The sequence below is a fragment of the Bufo bufo genome, chromosome 3, assembly GCF_905171765.1.
Source record: "Bufo bufo chromosome 3, aBufBuf1.1, whole genome shotgun sequence".
Classification (NCBI taxonomy): Eukaryota; Metazoa; Chordata; class Amphibia; order Anura; family Bufonidae; genus Bufo; species Bufo bufo.
The window spans coordinates 507,951,263-507,976,542 of NC_053391.1; the positions used below are offsets into that span (position 1 = coordinate 507,951,263).

General features: G+C 41.5%; 1 protein-coding gene across 3 annotated transcripts in view; it reads right to left on the reverse strand.

Annotated features, from left to right (window-relative positions):
• The window catches only part of SLAIN1 (SLAIN motif family member 1), an 89,611-nt gene that overhangs the window by 20,185 nt on the left and 44,146 nt on the right, over positions 1 to 25,280 (reverse strand). Inside the window, exons 3-7 of one of the 3 annotated variants that reach the window (XM_040425327.1) lie at positions 22,670 to 22,816; positions 18,391 to 18,540; positions 16,752 to 17,105; positions 13,832 to 13,990; positions 5,648 to 5,930 (exon numbers count right to left, since the gene is read on the reverse strand). In XM_040425327.1, coding sequence (XP_040281261.1) covers positions 5,648 to 5,930; positions 13,832 to 13,990; positions 16,752 to 17,105; positions 18,391 to 18,540; positions 22,670 to 22,816 — 1,093 coding nt within the window. Of the gene's footprint in view, positions 1 to 5,647; positions 5,931 to 13,831; positions 13,991 to 16,751; positions 17,106 to 18,390; positions 18,541 to 22,669; positions 22,817 to 25,280 lie in introns of those variants that run through there. The other 2 variants (XM_040425329.1, XM_040425330.1) reach the window with 2 other exon arrangements.

Here is a 25,280-nt window from a genome sequence, read left to right on the forward strand (position 1 = left end):
TGCCCCCACAGTGCCCCATATAGTAATTTGCCCCCACACTGCCCCATATAGTAATTTGCCCCCACATAGTAGTCCCTCCCATAATAATTTGCCCCCACACTGCCCCATATAATAATTTGCCCACACATAGTAGTCCCTCCCATAATAATTTGGCCCCACACAGTAATTTGTCCCCACATAGTATTCCCTCTCATAATAATTTGGCCCCACAGCCCCCACATTCTCCCCCTCCCCATGTACTCGATGTCTCTTAATATGTTCTACTGTTTGTCCCCCACCCCCCACATGTCCCCCAAAGTAGGCACATGAAATAAAAAATAAAAATAAATAAAAAAAATGAAAAGCTAAATACTCACCTAGGCTATGTCCAGGGCCAGGATCGCAGAGGAAGGCGGGATGAGGCAGTGCTGCGTCCAGGCACAGGCGTGCGATGACGTCATCACGCACGCCTGCGCCGGGATTTCACTACCGCATAGGCCTCAGGCCTATGTGCGGCCTGAAGCCTATGGCCGGTGATCGGCGACGGGAAAGGGAGCTATGCGCTCCCGTGCCCCACCGCAGTATGTGGGCGTTCAGGTCGGCGTTGGGCCCCCCAGCGGTGCTGGGCCCGGGGCTGCCGACCCGAACGTCCCTATTGTAATCCGCCACTGCATATGGTAACAGGGTATGTGCCTGGGAAAGGCCACGGTCATTTAGAAAACAACAATGACAAGCTGAGCAGAAGTCTGACTATCATACAGCAGAATAAAACCATTTCTAAAGTGAAATGCCTTTAAACTATGCGTTCAGTATTATGGGTATAAAATGGCAGCCATATGCAATGTATTTAATACACCACGGGTATAATAATGTCATTATTGCAGTATTGCTTTTGTTGTAACTACCAGTTATCTTGCAGTAAATGCAACGTTGTTTAACTACATGTACAGTGGATATAAAAAGTCTACACACCCCTGTTAAAATGTCAGATTTCTGTGCTGTAAAAAAAACTGTACCACAATTGAAAAACAAACTGAAATCTTTTAGGTGGAGAGAGGAAAGCTAAAAAAAAAACTAAAATAATGTGGTTGCATAAGTGTGCACACCCTCTTAAACCTGGTGATGTAGCCGTGTTCAGAATTAAGCAATCACATTCAAAATCATGTTAAATAGGAGTCGGCATCGCGCTGCCTTCCATGCCATCGGGTCCCCCCTACAGCCTCCTGGGGACCCGATGGCACCACCACACGGCGCCGCAAACCGCAGGTAAAGCCGCAAACCGCGCATTTAGCCAAGGTGCCTTCTCAACAATTTGAGCAGGCACCGGGTTCCGATCACCGCCGCCGGTGATCGGAAATACACATGACGTACCAGTACGTCATGGGTCCTTAAGGACTCGGGAAACATGCCGTACCGGTACGTCATAAGTCCTTAAGAGTGTGCACACTTATACAACCATATTATTTTATTTTTATATTTTTTCTTTCCTCTACCTAAAAGATTTCAGTTTGTTTTTCAATTGAGTTGTACAGTTTATAGGTCACATTAAGGCCTCATGCACACGACCGTTGTGTTCCGTTTCCGCAAAATGGGGTTCCGTTGTTCCGTGATCCGTTTCCGTGTGTCTTCCTTTATTTTTGGAGGACCACCAGACATGAAGGAAAGTAAAAAAAAAAATCTAAGACAGGTTTGCCATGCAAATGATAGGAAAAAAAACGGACGCGGACGACAATCTTGTGTGCCTCCGTGTTTTTTAGTGGTCCCATTGACTTGAATGGGTCCGCGAACCGTTTTCCGTGAAAAAAATAGGACAGGTTATATTTTTTTGACGGACTGGAACCACGGATCACGGACGCAGATGACAAACAGTGCATTAGCAGAGTTTTCAACGGACCCATTGAAAGTCAATGGGTCCGCAGAAAATCACGAAACACGGAACAATGGACACAGAATAAAACAACGGTCGTGTGCATGAGGCCTAAAGGTGGAAAAAGTTCTGAAATAATTTATCTTTGTCAAATTTTTTTGCATCACAGAAATCTGCCATTTTAACAGGGGCGTGTAGACTTTTTATATCAACTGTATATGCATAACTACATGTATATGCACTGTAATGCATCTTAGAAGAAAAAAATGCATAATTGCTCAGCGTTTGCAGTAGAATGCTATTGGGGTGCTGATGACAATAAAACCTATAAAATAAGGTGTTTTTTGTATGTTTTTTTTTTTTTTTAAAGCTGTCTGTTCATATACAGGAAAAAAAAAAAGTTTCTTATGCAGGGTTTTTATAATGCAGAACTAGCTGTCAGCCAGCAACTGTATTAAACACTTAAACACACAATTGTGACCAGTCCCTCGCTCCCTCAAAGGTTCCCCTGATCAAATGCCCTAAAAGATACCCAATTATATCTCCCTGTTCTCTCTCTATCACACTACATTAGTTGGTTGTGTCTGTTATAGCTTTTTGCCAGACACTGTCAAAATGCATCCTTCCAGATCAGATGCTGAATACAGAATGGTGTCCTATGATGTTCTCAGCAAAGAACCTTCCTCAATTCTGTCCCTGATTGGCTGATCAGGGTGTCTGTCAGGCTCACTACCAATAAGGGCAAGCCCTCCCTTACCACTTCCTCCTCCCAGTGTCATGTGATTCTCAGTCTTTCTCCCTCATGGTTTTTCCTGTCAATATTCACAGTGATACGCAATTCCTTCAAAACCAAATCAAAAATCTTTGAACGATTCGTTTTTGTTAAATTCGTAATAAATACAGTTTATTTAGCATTGATTTGCTCTAATCTGTAAAATGAGAAACTATCTATTGGTGAGTTTGTGATGCAGAAAGACATAATAGGCTTTTAATGGTTATTTTTATAATTAACCCAATAAGAGGCCTTTAAACGGTACAAACTGTGCCTTCCGCAGCATGAATCACGGTAAGGGATGATGAAATATAATTTCAGTTGTCTGATATGTATCCCTTGTGGTCAGTGGAGCAGAGAGCGGTCGGTGGTAACCCGGCCGGGATTCCTGCTGACCGCAGGAGCGCACGACGTCATTGGTTGCTATGACGCCGTGCGCTTCATGCCGCCGCTGCACTATAGTAATACACTCGTATGATCTATACGAGTGTATTACTGTACAGCAGCGGCGGCATGAAGTGCACGGCGTCATAGCAACCAATGACGTCGTGCGCTCCTGCGGTCAGCAGGAATCCCGGCCGGGTTACCACGGAACGCTCTCGGCCGCGGAACACGGCCGTGTGCATTCAGCCTTATCCTGCATAAAACAAGTATTTATACCGTTATGTTGACATAAAAATAAGTTAAGGGTTTCGAAATTCGCAGATCAAAAAAAATTACTCCTTAAAGGGGTTGTCTCACTTCAGTAAGTAGCATTTATCATGTAGATAAAGTTACTACAAGACACTTACTAATGAATTGTGATTGTCCATATTGCCTCCTTTGCTGGCTGGATAAATTTTTCCATTACATTATACACTGCTCGTTTCCAAAATTACAGACCACCCTGCAATCCATCAGTGGCGGTCGTGCTTGCACACTATAGGAAAAAGTGTCAGCCTCTCTGGTGGCCGGGACCACGGGAGCCCACATAGGCTAGTGCTTTTTCCTATATTGTGCCAGCACAACCACAACTTATGGTTTGCAGGGTGGTCTGTAACCATGGAAACGAGTAGCGTATAATGTGATGGAAAAATTAATCCAACCAGCAAAGGAGGCAATATGGATAATAACAATACATTAGTAAGTGGCTTGTATTAACTTTCTCTACATGATAAATGCAACTTACTGAAGTGAGAGAAACCCTTTAAGCACCAACTGTATCCTGTTCTTCCGTAGGGCAGAAAAAGTGGAGCCAGATGCATCTTTACATCCTGTTTTAATGGAAAATTTTAATTAATAGGAAATTTGAAACCTGTTAAAAAGGTACTGTTGTTTTTTTTTTTTAAGTCGTGGTGTGACCCTAGTCTTACTGCTGCTGTCCATAGTACAAATGATAGGAAACAAATGCTATATCCCATCCAAAGTAAGCAAACAAGACAGTGGATAGTACATGGACATTATTTTCCTACAAAAACTGTTGTACATTGGTAAGTGGAAGTGCTAGACATGCCCACTTGTTCTGTATACAAGCCTAAAAAATCCATGTAAGGGAGAGTTCACATCATCGTTATTTTTCTGTTAATCTGTTCCATCAGTTTTGCACATTTGGCATCAGTTTGAGCCATTTCCATCTCAGACAGAAATTGCTCAAACGGATGCTATATGTGCATAACTGATGGACAGAATCCGTTTTTTTCTTTACTTTTCTGTTCTTCTGACAGATTCGAAGAATAGACAAATAGCGGTGATGTGAACTCCCCTTAATATGTCTTTACATAGCATCTTCTATGGTTTCGTCACTTATGATAAGAACCAGTTCTTCTCTGCCTTAGTCAGAATTAAATCCATTTTGCATGTGCGGCTATTTTTAATGTTAAAGGGAACCTGTCACCAGGATTTTGTGCATAGAGCTGGGGACATGGGCTGCTAGATGGCCGCTAGCACATCTGCAATACCCAGTCCCCATAGCTCTGTGTGCTTTTATTTTGATCAATATGCAAATGAACCTGATATGAGTCCTGTATCCAGAGAGGAGTCCAGCGGAAAGGAGCCCAGCACCGCCCCGTGTCCTCCGAATCTCCTCCTTGCTGGCTGACGTCACAGAGCTGGAGCGCCGAAATCTCGCGATGCGCGAGCTACCGCATGCGCAGTGTCGGCATCATGCGCTAGCTTACGCATTGCGAGATTTCAGCGCTCCAGCTCTGTGACGTCAGCCAGCAAGGAGGAGATTCGGAGGACGCGGGGCGGTGCTGGGCTCCTTTCCGCTGGACTCATCTCCGGATACAGGACACATATCAGGTTCATTTGTATATTGATCAAAACGGTTTTTTAACACAATAAAAGCGCAGAGAGCTATGGGGACTGGGTATTGCAGATGTGCTAGCGGCCATCTAGCAGCCCATGTCCCCAGCTCTATGCACAAAATCCTGGTGACAGGTTTCCTTTAAGAAAATTAAGTGAAAAACTTGAATAAAGTAAAATACAAGTAACATGGTCAAATGTCATTAAAGTGTAACTGCCATACTTTTTATATTTGCTAGTGTATTAGAACTAGGCATGTATACCTGAGTTAGTCTGTCAATGATTGCCAAAAGATATGTCATTACCTTATAACAACAGCTTTCATTAATGTCCCCTTTCCCTTTCCACTGGTCTCTTAAAAGATCATTGCTAGGGCTTGTCTGTCTTCCCTTTAGTTTAAACAGAAGACAGAGGGTCATTGCATGCCTGCTTCAGAGTGAGGAGGCGTGTCTCTCAATAATCCAATCTGATTGGCTGTCCGGAAACTGCTGGCTACAGCAAGTATGTATTGGAAGTAAGGGAAGGCAGTTTTGGCCCCAGAGAACTGGCAGAGGAGCCATCTTGAGAAGATCCTCATATTGTAGGGGTTAAAAGAGCCGTAACTAAGGGAAAAACCTCAAGGAAAACAGTGGTATCTAAGGAAACGAAAGATTGCTTTTTGCATAATGCTGCAGCAGCAGTAACAAATGCTAAAAATGTATTTTTTCAATGAAAACATGACAGTTACACTTTAAAACTCCAATTACCTGCGTGGAGTAACAATTTTACTCCTTGGTATACTACTTGCACCAACGCTTGACAAAGCTGGTCTTGGTAGACCACTTCTGGCTATAGGCAATGAACTTGCAGTCTTGTTAGGCATAGGAATCCCAGAACTTGATATAGACTGTAGACTTGTTGACTGAGGAATGCCACCATGGCCTTGTATGGTTGGGCTGACATAGGCTGTAGCTTTCAGAGGCGGCCTCACAGACACTGGGAAGTTCCCCACACTGTGTACCCTCTGCTGAAGTTGACCAGGTGATGGTACTGAAAAAGGAAGGTGTAAGATATAAAAAACAAATCAAACTCACAGCATACTTTATTAATCGAGTGAGCATGCAGATTGACTAAAAATTGTTAATGAAACAAACTGTTCGCATTTACTGTATAAAACCTTTCGTCCCTGGGTAATTTTCCATTTTTTTTTAAACTCTCTTCCTTCCCGGAGCCATAACATTATTTTTCCATTTCCAAGGCCGTCACATTTGACCACAGCATCTAAAAAGAAATAAAATGTCTGCAATCGGCATGATCACTGATTGCAGACATTAGCCCTGGGTGTCTGCTGTTTAAAACATCAGGCACCTGCGGTTATGGCACCTGCGAATGGGCGCCATTTTTAAAAACTCAACCAGCACTGTGCATGTACAGCAATGGTCAGGAAAGGGGTCAAAGGAGTTCTCTGGGAATTAAGTATTGATCTCCTATCCCTTAGGATAGCTCATCAACATCAGATTGGCAGGGGTACAACTGAGATCAGCAGAAAAAGGCACCGGAACTACACAGCTCCATACTCTGTGTAGCGGCCAGAGCTGGTTACTGCAGCGCTGCTCCCAATCATTTACACTCAGCGACGTAACTAGAATTCCTAAAGCAGAATGAGATGAACCCCACCATCTAATGAAAGGAAACTGCATAGCATAAACAGCAATAATTCAAATTAGGGATAATGGCACCATATACCACTCACAAAAAGTTAGGGATATTTAGCTTGCGCGTGAAATTTCAGGATGAATCTATAACGCACTCTAACCTTTACAGGTGAAGTTAATGTGACCTTTCCTGAACTTTTGAATGCACATGTCCAACATTTCAGTACTTTTTGCACAACTTGCTGTTCTCCAACAAGGACCTTAACAGCAAAATTCACAGCAGGTGTTTGATCCATGAATCGCCCAATAAATTTCCTAGTTCAATTAGAATTGGTATTTGAACAGTCCTCCTAATGAAGCTGTTCACATTTTGACATCATGAGACCAAGATGACACCTAACAATTGATCAACAGTACCTTGCCATTGTGAGGCTTCAAGCAGGATGTTCTCAGGCGGAAGTCAGATAATCATAGAGAGTCATCAGCAGGTTGCAACAGAAAGACTGGAAGAGTCAGAGAAAGGCATAGAAGTGGATGTCCTTTGGCCACATCCCACACTGATGACTGCTTCATTGTGAACAATGCCTTGCAGAACCAGATGATGAATGCCACACAACTCCAGGCACATTTAAGGGAGGTGAGAGGCACCCAAGTGTCACGTCAGACCATTCAAAACCATTTACATCAGCGTGGTCTGCATGTTAGACGACCTGCAAGAGTACCTGACCACACCACCAGGCACAAGTGTCATCGTCTTGCATGGGCCAGGGAGCATCTACGATGGACGAGGGACCAGTAGGACTCCGTGCTTCTCACTGATGAAATCTGATTCACACGGAGCAGAAATTATGGCTGCCAATAATGTCAGCCAGGACGTCAAGAAGAGTGCTAACTGTTGTCACCAGATGATCCTTTGGTGGTTACAGTGTGGGTGGGTTTGTCTAGTCAATACAGATCTGCCCTACACTTTGTGAATGGTACAGTGACAAGTCCATACTACTGTATGCCTTTACATGAACGACACAGTCCTAATTTCATCTTCATGAATGAAAATGCGCCAGCTCATCAAGGCCGCATCATTAGGGAAAGGCTGCTGGAGACTGGGGTACTTCCAATGGACTGGCCTGCACTTTCTCCAGACCTGAATCCCATTGAAAACCTATGGAATCAGCTAAGTCGCTATGTAGATGCTCGTAACTCTGTACCACAGAACCTCTCACCCCTCAACCTCTGAGGTCCATAGAGAGCACCACTTTTTGCATGCAATGTGTCTGGTACTGCAGCACATGCTGATTCAAGTGAATAGGAGTGAGCTGCAATAATAGACTATATATACACTCACCTAAAGAATTATTAGGAACACCTGTTCTATTTCTCATTAATGCAATTATCTATTCAACCAATCACATGGCAGTTGCTTCAATGCATTTAGGGGTGTGCTCCTGGTCAAGACAATCTCCTGAACGCCAAACTGAATGTCAGAATGGGAAAGAAAGGTGATTTAAGCAATTTTGAGCGTGGCATGGTTGTTGGTGCCAGACGGGCCGGTCTGAGTATTTCACAATCTGCTCAGTTACTAGGATTTTCACGCACAACCATTTCTAGGGTTTACAAAGAATGGTGTGAAAAGGGAAAAACATCCAGTATGCGGCAGTCCTGTGGGCAAAAATTCCTTGTGGATGCTAGAGGTCAGAGGAGAATGGGCCGACTGATTCAAGCTGATAGAAGAGCAACGTTGACTGAAATAACCACTCGTTACAACCGAGGTATGCAGCAAAGCATTTGTGAAGCCACAACATGCACAACCTTGAGGCGGATGGGCTACAACAGCAGAAGACCCCACCGGGTACCACTCATCTCCACTACAAATAGGAAAAAGAGGCTACAATTTGCACGAGCTCACCAAAATTGGACTGTTGAAGACTGGAAAAATGTTGCCTGGTCTGATGAGTCTCGATTTCTGTTGAGACATTCAAATGGTAGAGTCCGAATCTGGCAGAATGAGAACATGTATCCATCCTCTGATGGCTACTTCCAGCAGGATAATGCACCATGTCACAAAGCTCGAATCATTTCAAATTGGTTTCTTGAACATGACAATGAGTTCACTGTACTAAAATGGCCCCCACAGTCACCAGATCTCAACCCAATAGAGCATCTTTGGGATGTGGTGGAACGGGAGCTTCGTGCCCTGGATGTGCATCCCTCAAATCTCCATCAACTGCAAGATGCTATCCTATCAATATGGGCCAACATTTCTAAAGAATGCTATCAGCACCTTGTTGAATCAATGCCACATAGAATTAAGGCAGTTCTGAAGGCAAAAGGGGGTCCAACACTGTATTAGTATTGTGTTCCTAATAATTCTTTAGGCGAGATATAATATATATATATATATATATATATATATATATATATACACACATATACATATATATATATATATATACACACACACATACACACACACACGACACCAATAGAGATGAGTGGCACTTGTACTAATGAGTTTTTCAATTATAGAAAAATAATAGGACCTCTCAGCATATGTAGGACATATACTTTCATAGTCTCACTTAAACAATTGGTCTTTAGACCATATTTCATCCTTTTGTCACGTGCTGCTAATTAAAAGACAACATTTATTAACACTCCGTTAAAATTGCCCTTACTAGTTTACTGTTTCTAATAGACTGTGACACTATTTAAAAATCTCAGTGTTTGAGCGGGATTATAGGCGATTCCTAGCTAGTTTTGATCTATTGCTGCTGTTATTATTTTTCACAGCGGCACCGAGTCGTTTGAACCACTGTAGCTATTTAGCCCTGTGCACTTGGGCTGGCTACATTTTACTCCGCTGACATTCTAATTGCTTTCTTTTCTCTTGCTCGCCACTGAACCTCAAACCACACATAGACAAACGCCCCACCTGTATTATCCCTTGCACATCCTATCTACTAATCCTTAAAAGGGGTTATCCGAGTTATATAAATGTATGGTAAGAGGAATTATATTACTATATTAAACTCTTTTCTAAATCACTTACATTATTGATTTGGCGCCGTTTCGCCACTGCCGACATCAACCCTGCTCAGGAGCTGACGTCTTGTTTACAAGCTTCTCCCTGCTTGAGGGAGTGGCCCGGCTCTGTAAACGAGACGTCAGAGCCTTTGGTGCCCACCCCTCTCTCGCTCTCCTCTCACAGCCTCAGCGATTGTAAGCGATCGCGCATGCGCGATTCTTACCAGAGCCGTGGTGATAAATAGATTCGGCAGCAGAGTATGTGTCTGGCTCCTTCCCTCACTTCTATGGGCCAGTTTACCTGTTCCCCTCCCGCATCTGGGGATAGTTATTAGAGCCCTGGCCCCCTCAACAAGTACACATTACACTCCTAATACCACCCCCCGGACACAAAAAGTTAATAATTGTCCATCATATAGATATAGCAATAGCCTAAATATAGCTATATCTAAGCTATATCAGTATATAAGCTTTAACTGTTTCTAAGATACATCTGTATCGAAGTTATATATACAGTTGCAAGAAAAAGTATGTGAACCCTTTGGAATGATATGGATTTCTGCACAAATTGGTCATAAAATGTCAATACACAATCACAGTCTGCTTAAACTAATAACAGAAATAATTAAATGTTACCATGTTTTTATTGAACACACCATGTAAACATTCACAGTGCAGGTGGAAAAAGTATATGAACCCTTGGATTTAATAACTGGTTGAACCTCCTTTGGCAGCAATAACTTCAACCAAACTTTTCCTGTAGTTGCAGATCAGACGTGCACAACGGTCAGGAGTAATTCTTGACCATTCTTCTTTACAGAACTGTTTCAGTTCAGCAATATTCTTGGGATATCTGGTGTGAATCGCTTTCTTGAGGTCATGCCACAGCATCTCAATCGGGTTGAGGTCAGGACTCTGACTGGGCCACTCCAGAAGGCGTATTTTCTTCTGTTTAAGCCATTCTGTTGTTGATTTACTTCTAGGCTTTGGGTCGTTGTCCTGTTGCAACACCCATCTTCTGTTGAGCTTCAGCTGGTGGACAGATGGCCTTAAGTTCTCCTGCAAAATGTCTTGATAAACATGGGAATTCATTTTTCCTTCGATGATAGTAATCAGTCCAGGCCCTGATGCAGCAAAGCAGCCTCAAACCACGATGCCCCCACCACCATACTTCACAGTTGGGATGAGGTTTTGATGTTAGTGTGCTGTGCCTCTTTTTCTCCACATATAGTGTTGTGTGTTTCTTCAAAAACAACTCAACTTTGGTTTCATCTGTCCACAGAATATTTTGCCAGTACTGCTGTGGAACATCCAGGTGCTCTTGTGCAAACTGTAAACGTGCAGCAATGGTTTTTTTTTTGGACAGCAGTGTCTTCCTCTGTGGTTATCCTCCCATGAAATCCATTCTTGTTTAGTGTTTTACGTGTCGTAGATTTGCTAACAGTGATGTTAGCATATGCCAGAGACTTTTGTAAGTCTTTAGATGAAACTCTAGGATTCTTCTTCACCTCATTGAGCAGTCTGCACTGTGCTCTTGCAGTCCTCTTTACAGGATGGCCACTCCTAGGGAGAGTAGCAGCAGTGCTGAACTTTCTCCATTTATAGACAATTTGTCTTACCATGGACTGATGAACAGCAAGGCTTTTGGAGATACTTTTATAACCCTTTCCAGCTTTATGCAAATAATCAATTCTTAATCGTAGGTCTGAGAGCTCTTTTGAGCGAGGCATCATTCACATCAGGCAATGCTTCTTGTGAAAAGCAAACCCAGAACTGGTGTGTGTTTTTATAGGGCAGGGCAGCTGTAACCAACACCTCCAAACTCATCTCATTGATTGGACTCCAGTTGGCTGACACCTCACTCCAATTAGCTCTTGGAGATGTCATTAGTCTAGGGGTTCACATACTTTTTCCACCTGCACTGTGAATGTTTAGATGGTGTGTTCAATACAAACGTGGTAACATTTAATTATTTGTGTGTTATTAGTTTAAGCAGACTGTGATTGTCTATTGTTGTGACTTAGATGAAGATCAGATCACATTTTATGACCAATTTGTGCAGAAATCCATATCATTCCAAAGGGTTCACATACTTTTTCTTGCAACTGTATAACTAGCAGAACTTACCCTTTGTATCTGCAATGTGACAGGAAGATCTGCCTGTGTGAGCTAGGCGATGATCATGTGACAGTTTTTTTTATGCAAAGTTAGGATGTGCAGAGCAGGGTGAGGGTAAGGTCAGATTGTTCACACCCACAAATATTCATGAGGGAGATCTTAGTCATTGTTGTTACACGCCCCCTCAGCATGTAAACACAGCAATAACAAAACCATGAAAAGGTGTAAGTATGGGTTTTTCCTCTTAAGAAATCAAGCTTAACTAATGTATGTGTGTCCTGATGAGTTTTATGAGGTTTTAATTTTTTTTCCCATAACTCAGATAACCCCTTTACGTTTGCCTTAATTTTCAATAACATATGCCAATTCCCCCCCAAAAAATTCTAAATAATCAAGTATAATCTAAAAGTATTTAGACACTTTTCTAAAGTTATAACGACTTTATAACATCTGTGAAATCAAACATCTTTTTAACATCTGTATGCGCTTTAAAGCTGCACATATTATCTGCAAGCTAATTTTAGGCGTACAAATAGGTGAACAAATCAAGGGATACACTTCAAGCCAAGAAGATCTCCAGAGGCTGGCAACTATTCAGTTGCCCTAAGCCAGGGGTGAGACTTTGATGACCAATTCATCAGATCAACAAGCTGTACTTCATTCACAAGCAGGTCAGAAATATGCCAACATCTTTTGCTTGGATCAAAGTAATCAAATTATTGATTAGGGTTTTTGGCCACAGACAAATGTGCGAGCTCAATGGTATGGCAATATTAAATATTAACGATTCATCTATTCCTTAATCTATGGAGGTTGATTTAATGTTTTATTACTTCTCAAAAAGTGAAACTTTTGTTTTAGTTGGAAATAACTATTATTTATATCCCAATAATAATGCATGCAAACAATATATAAAAATGTATTCCATTCTGGTTAAAGGCTGTATTGTTTAGATACTTACCAAAACTCAATCATGATTAATATCAATAAAACTTTATTTTGTATGAAAATAAGGGAGCAACTGCTAACATGGAGTTAGGCTGAGTTCACACTTCAGTTATTTGAATCAGTTATTGTAAGCCAAAGCCAGGTGCGGGTCAAAAAATACAGACTAGGTGCAAATCTTTACATTATACCTGATCTCTGAAGTAGGCTTCACTACTGGTTTTGGTTCACAATAACTGATGGAAATAATTGACCAAATAACTGAAGGGTGAACTCAGTCTTAGTTGTGCCAGATTACACTGGGATGTCCACCACTGCAATCATTCTGTATTGCTCTAATTCAGAGGTCCCCATTCTTGTATACTTTTTGAGATATTCAGCCTTGAGTGACAGTCAGGAGATACACTCAGCTCAAAAATTGGGGAGAAAAGTTACTAGCTTCAGCAGTGACGTGCTGCTTGTGGCCGCGGTGTATTCGACCATGCTTATGTATGACCGGATGTAAAAAGTGTGGGGGCCAGAAGAAGGAGACAGTGGAAGTGGAGGCTGCAGGGAGGACCAGAGCGGCGTGGCGCAGATGGGTATGAATCTTCTGTTTAAGCAGGCAGGCTGCGGGCACTTGCTTAAAAATTGTTATAACTGAAAAATCACTTTAATGCACAGTGAATGCCTTAAATTCTCACAATTACTCCATTTTTTTTTGGGGGGGGGGGTTGACCCAGTTTAAGGGGTGGAAAAAGGATTCTGATGCTGCATTTGCTGTTGACCAAGGCATGTAAGGGTTTAAACAGCTGGGTTGAGAGTTAGCTCCAATCCAGACTGCTGCAACAGGATAATATCTGTATGTAACGGCCAACACCAACTGTACGTAAAGTTCCAGCAAGTCGCTCAAAGACTCAACGTACAGTAAGGTTTTGTTTTCATGCAAATCAAACAGCCTAGTGTCCATGCTGGTCATGCAGCATACATTCTGGAAGAGAGCCTATGTCTCCTTATACACAGGCCTGCACTGAACCTCCCTCTGAGGCATTTGTTGTTATGAATAGGAACTTTCCAGGAGTAGTCGAATTGTACATACAGAAACAAAGAAGCCAACAAGGTGTGACTTTCATATTGGGCAGGCTAGCCTACAAATAATTTTAAACTACAATTAAGTTTAAAATGTAGGTTAACATTCAGTACATATTAAAGTAGACAGGTTTAGATACTTACTACTAGACTGCAATCTGGATAATCCATTTGCAGCTCCATGCAGATTAGAATCAAAACTTAGGCTATTGCGTACTGTAACTGGAGAAACCACAGTGGAGGTCGTTGTTGTTCCCATGCCGGGCATTCGAGCCAAATTGGGCATGCTTCTACGCAATTTATCTAGAGGCAAAAAGAAACACATTGTAAGAGAAATAAAATGCAATAAAAGTATTCATCAATAAATGTGTGCAGATCAGTAAGGCTCTGTTCACATCTGCCTTGTGGTTTACATTTATAATGGAAGCTCAACTCTGAGATGGATCAGTTTGCTCGATGAGCATCAATGGAGCCTGACAACACCTCAATTACTTCAGCCCTTGACTCAGTCGCCCCTCCCACACACACCAGAACCCGGCAAATCAGTCGACAACCCTGGAACACTAAATCAGACAAAAAAACTGAGACAAGCTTCCAGAGTCGCAGAACGGCGCTGGAAGAAAACCCACTCTAAGGAGGACTTTCTCTCATACAAAGAAGCTGTTCTCACATTCAAGTCTGCACTCACCTCTTCTAAACAGGACTACTTCACTACTCTCATATCATCTTTCTCCCATAACCCCAAACACAACTGTTTAATACCTTTAACTCTCTACTCCGTCCCCCCGTGCCCCCTTCCACACCCCTCATTTCAGCTGAAGACTTTGCCTCATATTTCAGAGATAAAATCAATAAAATCCGTGAAAGCTTTAAACACCCTCCACTACACCCCTACACAGCCACCCAAAGCTCTTCCCACATAACCCAGTTTACCACCATCACAGAAGAAAAGCTTTCCAACTCAGTCTCCAAGTCCCACCTCACCACTTGTGCCCTTGACCCAATCCCATCCCACCTCATCCCTAACCTCACTATAATTATTCCTGCCCTAACCCACCTCTTCAACCCATCTCTAACCACTGGCATCTTCCCTTCCTCTTTTAAACATGCAACCGTCGCAGCCATACTCAAGAAACCTTTCCTGGACCCATCCTCTTTATCATCCCATTTCACTGCTCCCATTTGTATCCAAACTCCTAGAACAACATGTCCATCTCAAATTGTCCTCTCGCCTTTCATCCCAATCACTTTTTGATCAGATGCAATCCGGCTTCAGCCTGGGACAGCTCATAGAGTCCCATGGCTTCCAATACCACCTCTATGCTTACAACACTCAAATCTACCTATCCGGCCCAGATGTTTCTTCCCTATCTAGAATCCTAGTGTGTCTGTCAGCAATATTTCATTCTTCTCCTCCAGCTTCCTAAAACTCAACATGGAGAAAATTGAATTAATTGTCTTTCCCACATGTCACTCAGCCCCCCTACCCGACCTGTCCATCACAGTTAATAGCACAACACTTTCTCCAGTCTCGCAGGCCCGCTGCCTGGGGGTAACATTGGATTCTGCCCTGTCCTTTAAGCCACACATCCATACCCTCACCTCCACCTGCCATTTCCAACTTAAGAACATCTCTCATATTTGCGCCTTCCTCACCTGTGAGTCAACTAAAATACTAGTGCATGCTCTCGTCATCTCCCGCCTGGACTACTGCAACATCCTCCTGTGTGGACTCCCGCTTCACACCAATCTATTCTCAACTCTGCTACCAGGTTAATCCACCTCTCCCCTCGTTTCTCCCCTGCTTCCCCATCTGCCAATCTCTTCACTGGCTCCCTATTGCCCAGTGGATTCAGTTTAAAATACTTACAACTACATATAAGGCCGTCCACAACCTGTCCCCTCCTTACATCTCTGACCTGCTTTCTCAATACATCCCCACACGTAATCTCCGATTCTCACAGGACCTCCCCCTCTGTTCTCCTCTCATCTGTTCCTTACACAATCAACTACAAGATTTCTCATATGCCTCTCGCCTTCAAGAGTAACCTGAAAACCCACCTTTTCAGGAAAGCCCACCATCTGCAATGAGCATGCTGCCACCACACAGCCACAAGAGCACCCTATACCCTCACCTACTGTGTTTTCCCCTTCCCTTATAGATTGCAAGCTCTTGCGGGCAGGGTCCTCTACCCCGCTGTACCGTCTGTTAATAGTTTCTGGTTTACTGTGTTTTTTATTCCTGTGTAACCCCAGCTGGATGTACAGCGCTATGGAATTAATGGCGCTTTAAAAGAATAATAACAACCCCACTGACCATTGTTTTTGTGCGAAAAGTAGCACTGCATGCAGTTCTCTTTTTCCTACTACATATAACGGAATCTGCGACTGAGTTCATATTTGAGCAGAGTAATGCTAAAGTACATAAAAGATCAATGTGAATATTTGCATTAACAAGGGGATATGAAACCAGTAGTTAAATGCAAGTCAAATATTTGTTAACTTAATAGGACTTTATTGCCTAGGGAATATAGAGGCCTAATAAAGTTTTTTTATTTTTTATGCTGTCTCCTCTCAGAACATAATAAATGCATATGACTCTCAAGCCGATAAGGTTTCCTCATTCTGGAGTGTTGCCTTATACTTTTTTAATACCAAAGGAAATAACGACAGAGATTCAGATACATTGCCATTAAATGTTCCAATTCTCCGAGCTTTGTCTACATCTATGTAGCATCACCTCCATTCAAATATACAAGTGGTAAATGGGTTGGGGCATTTGTTTTATGAATTCAAATACTCCAAATGTGATCCCATCAGATAACTAGTCAGGGTACCACCAGTCCAAAGTGGATCCTGATCAATACAGCAACAATATGGGTTCTGTCTAAGTCTCTGGGTAGGACTTAGATGCCAGCTCAGAACCAGAAATATGTGGAAGCTCTTACCTTGGACACTTACCTGGTTAATTTGGTTACTCAAATTATGCCTGCAATATAAGCTCAGTCTTCAGATCTACTATACTATACAGTATGTATAACCACTACGACAGAATATTCTTTACCTGCACTAGTTCTATTTTGTGGTTGCTCTGGAGTCTGAACTTGAGAAGAAAAACTGTATTGCTGATATCCATTAGAATTCAGGAACTGAGAACTGGGGCTTCTCCTGCATTCCCGAATACTAGAGAAAGTTTGCGAGTGAGGAATGCCTCGTTGGAAAGGAGAGCACCGACTCAGTCTTGGTTGAGGTGGTGGTAGCAGATCAAATTCTTCATCATCATCGTCAACGCTATAACGGTCTGATTCCTGATCACTACTGGCACATGAGATTTTCTTTCCAGAATACGGAGAAAGGCTTGAGCGATGTCTTGATACTGAACTACAAGTGGAGGTAGATGCAAAATCTTGCCTAAGGCCTGCAAAAGAAATAAGCAGCTTTAAGATAATACGTATAAATTGTCTCTATTATCTATACATTCATGGTTTTGATTAATACAGGAGACATTTCCAAACAGAATCCAGCATTTATCAAGTATAGTAGAAATTTAAGAATGTAAAATTAGATAAAGGCCCATGTTTTTGAAGAACTTCGTACATTAAAAGAGTTTCCAAGATTTTTTTTGTTGCGGTGGCAGCATCTCCCATCATTATTAGGACTTCACAGCATACAAAGAATCAGCAACGTTTCCTCAGGATAGGTCATCAGTATTTGATCGGTGGGCATCCGACACACCTGGAACCCCGCCGATCAGCTGTTTAAGAATTCAGCGCCACACCCTTCTCTCTGCTTTTCCTAGTCCATGTGACTACACATTCGTGTGTCACAAAGCCTAGACACAGCTCAGCCCTATTAAAGTGAATGGGGCTGGGTGTGATACCAAGCACAAACGCTATACAATGTATGGCATCGTGCTTGGTAAACTGCGAGAAGGCAGCGGCGCTACACAGGAACACCGGTGCCTTCTCAAACAGCTGATCAGTGGGGGTCCCGGGTGCCAGGCCCCCGACGATCAGATAACGATGACCTATCCAGAGGACAGGACATCAGTAAAAAAAAAAGGTCACCTTTAATTGCTTTCTCATGTTGTCAACCCCTTCAAGCGATTTTGCTATTAATCTATGTAAGAACAGTATAGTATGGGTATAGCGCCACTTTCCTGTTAGCTAAAACACCAGGCGCATAGGTTATGTACAATGTATTCATGAGATAAGCGTTCCTCCGCCTTTACCCACGGTTACCGGCAGAAACACCATCTGCCAATGACTGCTTGGAGGGGCAGGAGGTGGCAGTGCAGAGAGTTCTCCTCAATATACTCAAGACTCAAATTATGGGCCAAATTTTCTAATCTTGCCTGAAGGAGCCATGTGTTCTGAGAGCTTGCAATATGATTTTTGCTGATTAGCCAATAAAAGTGTCACTCCAATAATACTTTTATATTCTACAGCACAAAGTTTTTCTGGCTACCACGGTACTATGCAACTCTTGCTACACATTATATATAATTATACACACACACACACAATATACAAGAGCAGAGGGCCTGCTGAATATTAGCCTAACTGCCAATTCTGCCAACAGTACTTTCTGTACCATGAAGTCAGCATGTTCACCTTTTGACATAATTTTACAATTTACATAATGTACCCAAAATTTTAAAGAAAATACTAAACAGCTGCAAGAAAAAGGTTCACATTCCTTACTTTCTTCTTGTAACCGTGCCATGATCTGGACATCAGTCAGGTCCTGTAGTTTGTAACCCATGGAGATGGAATCATCTTCCAGCTCGGACGTGCTGAGTTCACTGTCTATTGAAGACTGTGGGCTCAAGGGTGAAGTCTTCATATTGTAACCTGAAAAACAAGAAAACCCTTTTACAGTAAGTAGGGGGTACAACATATACAGTACCACACTGGTGGAGTGAAAAATAGTACAACTTTTACAGATGTTGTTACCATCTTAAGAAAGTCACAAGCAGCAGAGATGAAGGTAGCAAGCAGTAATAATACATGTGTAGCATTCTACAGAGAGTGATTGAGCCATCAGATGTGTGTCCCATTCTAACCTCTGAGCAGCGACAGATGCTTTAGCCTGTGTCTTTAAACTGGTAACTAACATTTTTTGATGCAGTTTGAAGCCAAAACCAGGAATGGATTAAAAAAAAAAAAAAAAAAAAAAAAAAAAAAAAAATGGAGTAGTCCCTTTACTTTTCTATACATTTTCTCCTTTTATGATTTTGGCTTCAAAAACTGCATCAATGTGGCCATACCATGGCACAAACTGAAATGAAAAGCGGAGATCCAGGATCAGGGAGATCAGGGAAACTGGACAAAACATAAGACGACAAGCTTAGGTCACTAAATCTGCACATTATACCCAATTTGTTGCCAGGTTTTTTGTAGCACAACTGATTGATTTCAACTATTGAGTGACAGTTCCAGTCTATGAGATTGCATGCTTTTGGACTGCAACTGTAGTTCAATAGTTACAATTATTCAGTCATGATACCAAAGGCTTCAGTGTAGCCGAGGCCTAATAATGGCACAGAAATGTGTTCACACGGACATTCATCTGAGAAGGAATAAGGATTAGACAAGAGAAGGATCTCCCAAGACACCAGAAAGCAGAAGGAATATTCGAAGAGATCCAATATCTCTGTAAAGAAATCTGTTTTACTGTGGAGCAGGATGTGCACACGTCAAATGCATTATACAAGTCAGCAATGTTTAGCTATATAGAAGGCTTTTTATAATAGAACACGGCTCATTAAAAAGAGGGATGTCCTGCTGATTTGTTCCCGATTCAAAGTAGGTTTAAAAGAAAAGCTATTGAATGGTTCTGCTTAGTCCCCTCTGGCTCTGTATGCAACATCTTGATGTGCTGAACATAAGCATGGCACAAATGTACAAAGGTTATTACAGCTTGAAAGGAGCTCCTTAAGTGCACTTAAGACACACTGAACAGTTTCAAAGGAGAGTGACAGAAACCAAGATACCGATTCCTGCTAATATTCTTTTTGAAGATTTGATATAAGGGACCCGGATGAACCTCTGATGTGACACTTATATGCTGATCTAGTGGAACGCCGGACAGTATTTTCACACTGCCCCTAATCTCAAATTATGAGAACCATCATCAAAACTCACAAAAAAAGCCAGTCCTAGATCGCAATAAAATGTCAATGGTATTAGAGTTACGGGAAAGTGTAAGTGCTCTTACCTGTCCCTCGCTCCAAATTAGAAGACAGTACAGGTTTTGCTTTTTTTTTTTGTTTTGTTTTTTAAAGCCCAGAAAAAACCCTTTAAACCACAGACCCTTTTATGTGTTCGTTCTCAGACATTTATTTTATGTTTCTAAGAAAGAAAGCCCTGACTGGTATAACCATTACAAGGGTTGTGCCACGAAAAGAAAAAAATATTCAACACTTTTCAAACCAGCACCTGGATGTGAATACTTTTCTAATTGCATGTAATTAATTATTATTCAATAAAATGTATCTGTATATAGCGCCATCTGTTTGTTCTTTTCCTTACTTCTCTGTCCAACTGGCTGCGGTGGACACACGTGCTCAGTTCCATCCTTCACAAGCCATATCTACTGAAGCTGTGACACGTACAGGGAGAGAGCTGCAGCAGAAAGGACAAGTCCCCTGAACTGCCAGCTTGAAATAATCAGAGAAAAGCAATTGGAGCAATGCATAGGGGGAGCTCTGGATCAATGTGAGATACAGGGCCGGTTCTAGCTGTGTTTGAAAGAGAATGTCATGTACTATATGATGTACATTTTTCATTTTTTATCTTAATCATAAAATATAAAAAAAATATATAATTAATTACACTGAAGGTCTCAGCAACCATCCTTTCCAGCTCATACAATGGCTGAAAACTTGAAACCAAAAAGTTTCTAAATACTTTAAATCCAAATTGGTTAATATGCATTCTCAAATATATGTCATTATCGCTCGCTTGGCCCTTGGTCAGCCACTGTTCTCATTAGAGTGCCAAATATTGAAGTACGAGGCCTGGAATCAGAGGGCAACTGCCATGTAAGTAACCCACTATGTAGTTCAACTTTGATGTAGCTACATTGATTAAACTCGGGTACATTGTGCTTTCACTATTTTATGCGCGATTGGCCGTCGCGGCTCTGACGCGTCATGTGGGTGGGGCGAGGTGTGCGGCCGGCTAACTGGCCATTGGCCGGCTGCATTACTTCGTCCGCCCCCAACTTCCCTCCTCCCATACTCCTGCTTACAATGGGGCGTTCTTAGACTAATTAACTATGCGACACAGGTGTGTAAGGTCCTTATAAAGAAGCGCATTTACAAGGAGAGCCTCACCCCCAGAGGAAGGCATCCGCCGAAACGCGCGTCGGGGTTACGTGGCTCTCCTGAGGTGTATATCCCCATATCATGGGTATGTAGATATGTTATGCTTTTTATGGATTTTGGGGGATGTAACCATTGGCTCTGGTGCTTAGCTATACCCACTTGGGTTATTCATAGGTGGATGTTGCCGTGCACCTGAGCCCTATCTTTATGTATATGGAGTTTTAAGTTGTCACCAATTATGATATTGGACCATTGATGTGGTGACTCCTTTACGCACTTGCACCTTAACTTTCTCTTTTGGCTGTTGTATGGTCCCATATATTTATTTGGAACTATTACACATCCATATGTTGTGATGTAATCTGCAACCATTTATTGATGTGGTGTTTTACCATTTGCACTTGCACTTCAAAAGGTTTTTTTTGCCCCCATATACTGAGTAATTGTGGTTGCAGAAGTACATGCAGAAACTAGTGAGGTACTTTACTCTTGTTTTCTGCCTCCGTTCTTGTACTCCATTCCTCCCCCCTATGTTTCACTTGTGCTGATATGCCTCCTCAGATGTAGCCATTTTTTATCGGTTGTCTCACGTTCTCGTCTATATGTCATTTATTTAATAAAGGATTTATTTTTGATGATATACCAGTCTAATCTCAGTTTATTCTCATTGTTTGGTGTATCTATGTACACGGAGTGGGTTTTTACTTACTTTTTCCGGGTCTATTTAACATAGTATATTCAATTACCGTTTATGTGTATGTCTATGTTTTGTGTAACCTATTTGTAATAAACATTGAAGTTACAGTACATTGAATAATCTTTGGTTCTACAAAATTATTTAGATTATACTGGTTTAGTGCCTGTCTAGTAATACAAACTGCGTTTTGTAGGAGAGAGCTTTGAGAGACATTGAATAAAATGTTAAATGGACTGCGAGATCAGAAAATTACCTATTTTCTTCAGCAAGTTTTTATGTTAAACATTTTTTTAAACTTGCATGTCACTATCTATATTAAAAGAAATATATAAAAAAATATAAAAAATCCTGCAATTTTCACACTGGCCACTAGGCCCAACATATGTCAAAACTTCCTGTTCTTTGAGAGCAGCCACAATGAAAGGCAGGGACCCCCTTGACGTCTATGGGAGGGTTTGTAAGCATGCTGTGTGACCTGTGCAGATGTCAGGAAGCAGTAGATAAAAGATCCAACATTCACAGTAGGTGACATCACAGCAGACCTGTACAGAGGTGGCTATAGGAAATTTACCTGTACATAACAGGAAGTCCCAATATATTATTAGACCTAGTGGCCAGTGAGAAAACTGCAGGATTTTGATTTTTTTTTAAAATTTTTATAGTGACATGGAAAATTAAAACAAATCACCAAAAAAAAAAAAAAAAAAAATAATGCTTAACATAAAAGTATGATTTAAACAATAGGTCATTTTCTGCTAACACATTCCCTTTAAGTGAAGCTATGATATGAAAACAACTAAAATTACAATGAGAAGAAAAATAGAGATGTAAAAACCGTATCACAAAAACTATCACAAATTTTGAAAAAAATAAAAAATAATTTACTGGATGATAATAAAAACCCACAACATTTTTTATACAAAATTAAAAAAAAAATAATAAGTTGCAGGTTTACCTGTCTTTTCTGGTGTTAGTATTGCTTTAGTTGGGGTTTTAAGGATGCTGGGAGAATTTAAGCCGTTGCAAAATGGAGTGAGTCTCGCAACTGGACTATATGGGAAAGAGGAAACAGGAGTAGAAAAGAGACTCCTCCAACGACCAGCTAAATATAAAAAAAAGAACAAAAATCACTGATTAGTACTCATTGGAAAACAATACCTAAAATATAAAAAAATTCCCATCACCTTGTAACAATGGTAAAAGTCTTTGTAAATTGGTGGCAATAAGGATCCAATGGACATATTCAACAAAATACAGACATAAAATATTCAGCTAGTCAAATATATATGTACAAAAGGTTTACATACATACTTGTAATACATTGTGGCTGTGTTCATATAATAGACCATAAAATATTACTTTGTAAATCAGATTCTGTCACAGGTCGTTTCCTCAAGTACAACCCAATTGTTATACGGAATTCTATCATATATTGCAACTGTGCATTTTAATTTTAAGTGGTTTTGACACGACTATAAAAATGCATAGCACACTGATCTATACAAGTCAATAGGGCTTTTCACATGTCAGTTTTTTAACATATCCATGTTCCGATCGATGAACCCAATGCAGGTCCTATTGTGGATCAGACTTGCCCATTCAATGGGACAAAAAAAATATAAAAATATCTATAAATTATATATATTATATATAGAAACATTTTTTTACAGACATAAAAACAAACTGGTTGTTCTGACTGGCTCCGTTACACACTTCTAAACATAGTTTAAAACACATGTATTTTCATTTGCAATTTCAATTGCATTCATAGTCCTAGTGTGTAAGGGTTCATGCATTTACTTTCCGTGTCCGTTCCGTTTTTTGTTTTTTTTGCGGACGATAAGTGGAACCATTAATTTTGTTTCCGTATGTCTGTTTCGCAAGAAAAATAGAACATGTCCTGTTATTGTCCGCATTACGGACAAGGATAGGACTATTCTATTAGGGGCCTGTTGTTCCATTCCACAAAATACGTAATGCACACGGACGTTATCAGCTTTTTTTTGCGGACCACAAAATACATACGGTCATGTGCATGAGCCCTAAGGCTGTGTCTCCTCATTCAGTTTTTTTAAAGGGGTATTGTGGTAGGTAAAAGTTATCCCCTATCCACAGTATAGGGAATAAGTATCAGACGGTGGGGGTACTACCACTAGGGCCCCAACCATCATGAGAACAGAAGCTCCGTACCTCCTGGACCTCCCCCGAAATGACCGGAGTGGCCGCACGCATAGGGAAAAATAAAAAAATAAAAATCAATCACTATTGGGATGGCTTAAAGGGGTTCTCCGGGAATTAGGAAAATGAAAATACTGAAATATTACTTTATTATAAAATATATTCCTAAATACCTTTCATTAGTGATAATGGTTTGTTTTGTCTAGGAGCAATCATCAGGGGAAATAAAATGTCCTCCATCCTATTAGTACACATAAGACCTGTCTTAATCAGACAGCAGGACAAGTTACTTCAGAGCAGTGAGCCAAAGAGATGTTTCATCCTTCTCTCTATTTGTTAGGGATTATGATCCTGAACACCGTTTAATATAATCTTCAGCTGAATCTCTGTAGAAATGGAGTTCATGAGGAGACATGAAGTAGAGGTATGCAGTCTCCATTACCACAGTCTGTCCTGTAAGTAGGAGAGGAGGATGAGGCAGCTCTTTACCTCAGTGCTTGAAAGTAACTTGTCCTCCTGTGCGATTAGGAAAGGTTTTGTGTGTTATTAGGATGGCGGCCATTTTGTTTCTCTTAATCATTACTCCCTAAGGCCTCATGCACACGGCCGTGTTCCGCAGCCGAGAGCGATCCGTGGTAACCCGGCCGGGATTCCTTCTGACAGCAGGAGCGCACGGCATCATTGGTTGCTATGACGCCGTGCGCTTCATGCCGCCGCTGCACTATAGTAATACACTCGTATGATCTATACGAGTGTATTACTATAGTGCAGCGGCGGCATGAAGCGCACGGCGTCATAGCAACCAATGATGCCGTGCGCTCCTGCTGTCAGAAGGAATCCCGGCCGGGTTACCACGGATCGCTCTCGGCTGCGGAACACGGCCGTGTGCATGAGGCCTTAGGGAGTAATGATTAAGAGAAACAAAATGGCCGCCATCCTAATAACACACAAAACCTTTCCTAATCGCACAGGAGGACAAGTTACTTTCAAGCACTGAGGTAAAGAGCTGCCTCATCCTCCTCCCCTACTTACAGGACAGACTGTGGTAATGGAGACTGCATACCTCTCTACTTCATGTCATGTGCTTTTAACTGCAGACCGTCAGCTTTACTTTGAGGGTATTTACATCCAAATCAGGTGAATGGTGGAGGAATTACAACAGTTTGCATATGTGCCTCCCACTTGTTAAGGGACCAAAGGCCTAAACAAAATGAGCCATTATAAATAATGAAAGGTATATGGGAATATATTTACAATAAAGTAATATTTAAGTATTTTCATTTTCTTAATTCCCAGAGAACCCCTTTAATAGTTAGGAAGCACATGCTTCACTTGTTAATGCTGATAAAACGTGGAAAACTGCTGCAGTTTTGACCACCTGGCTCTCA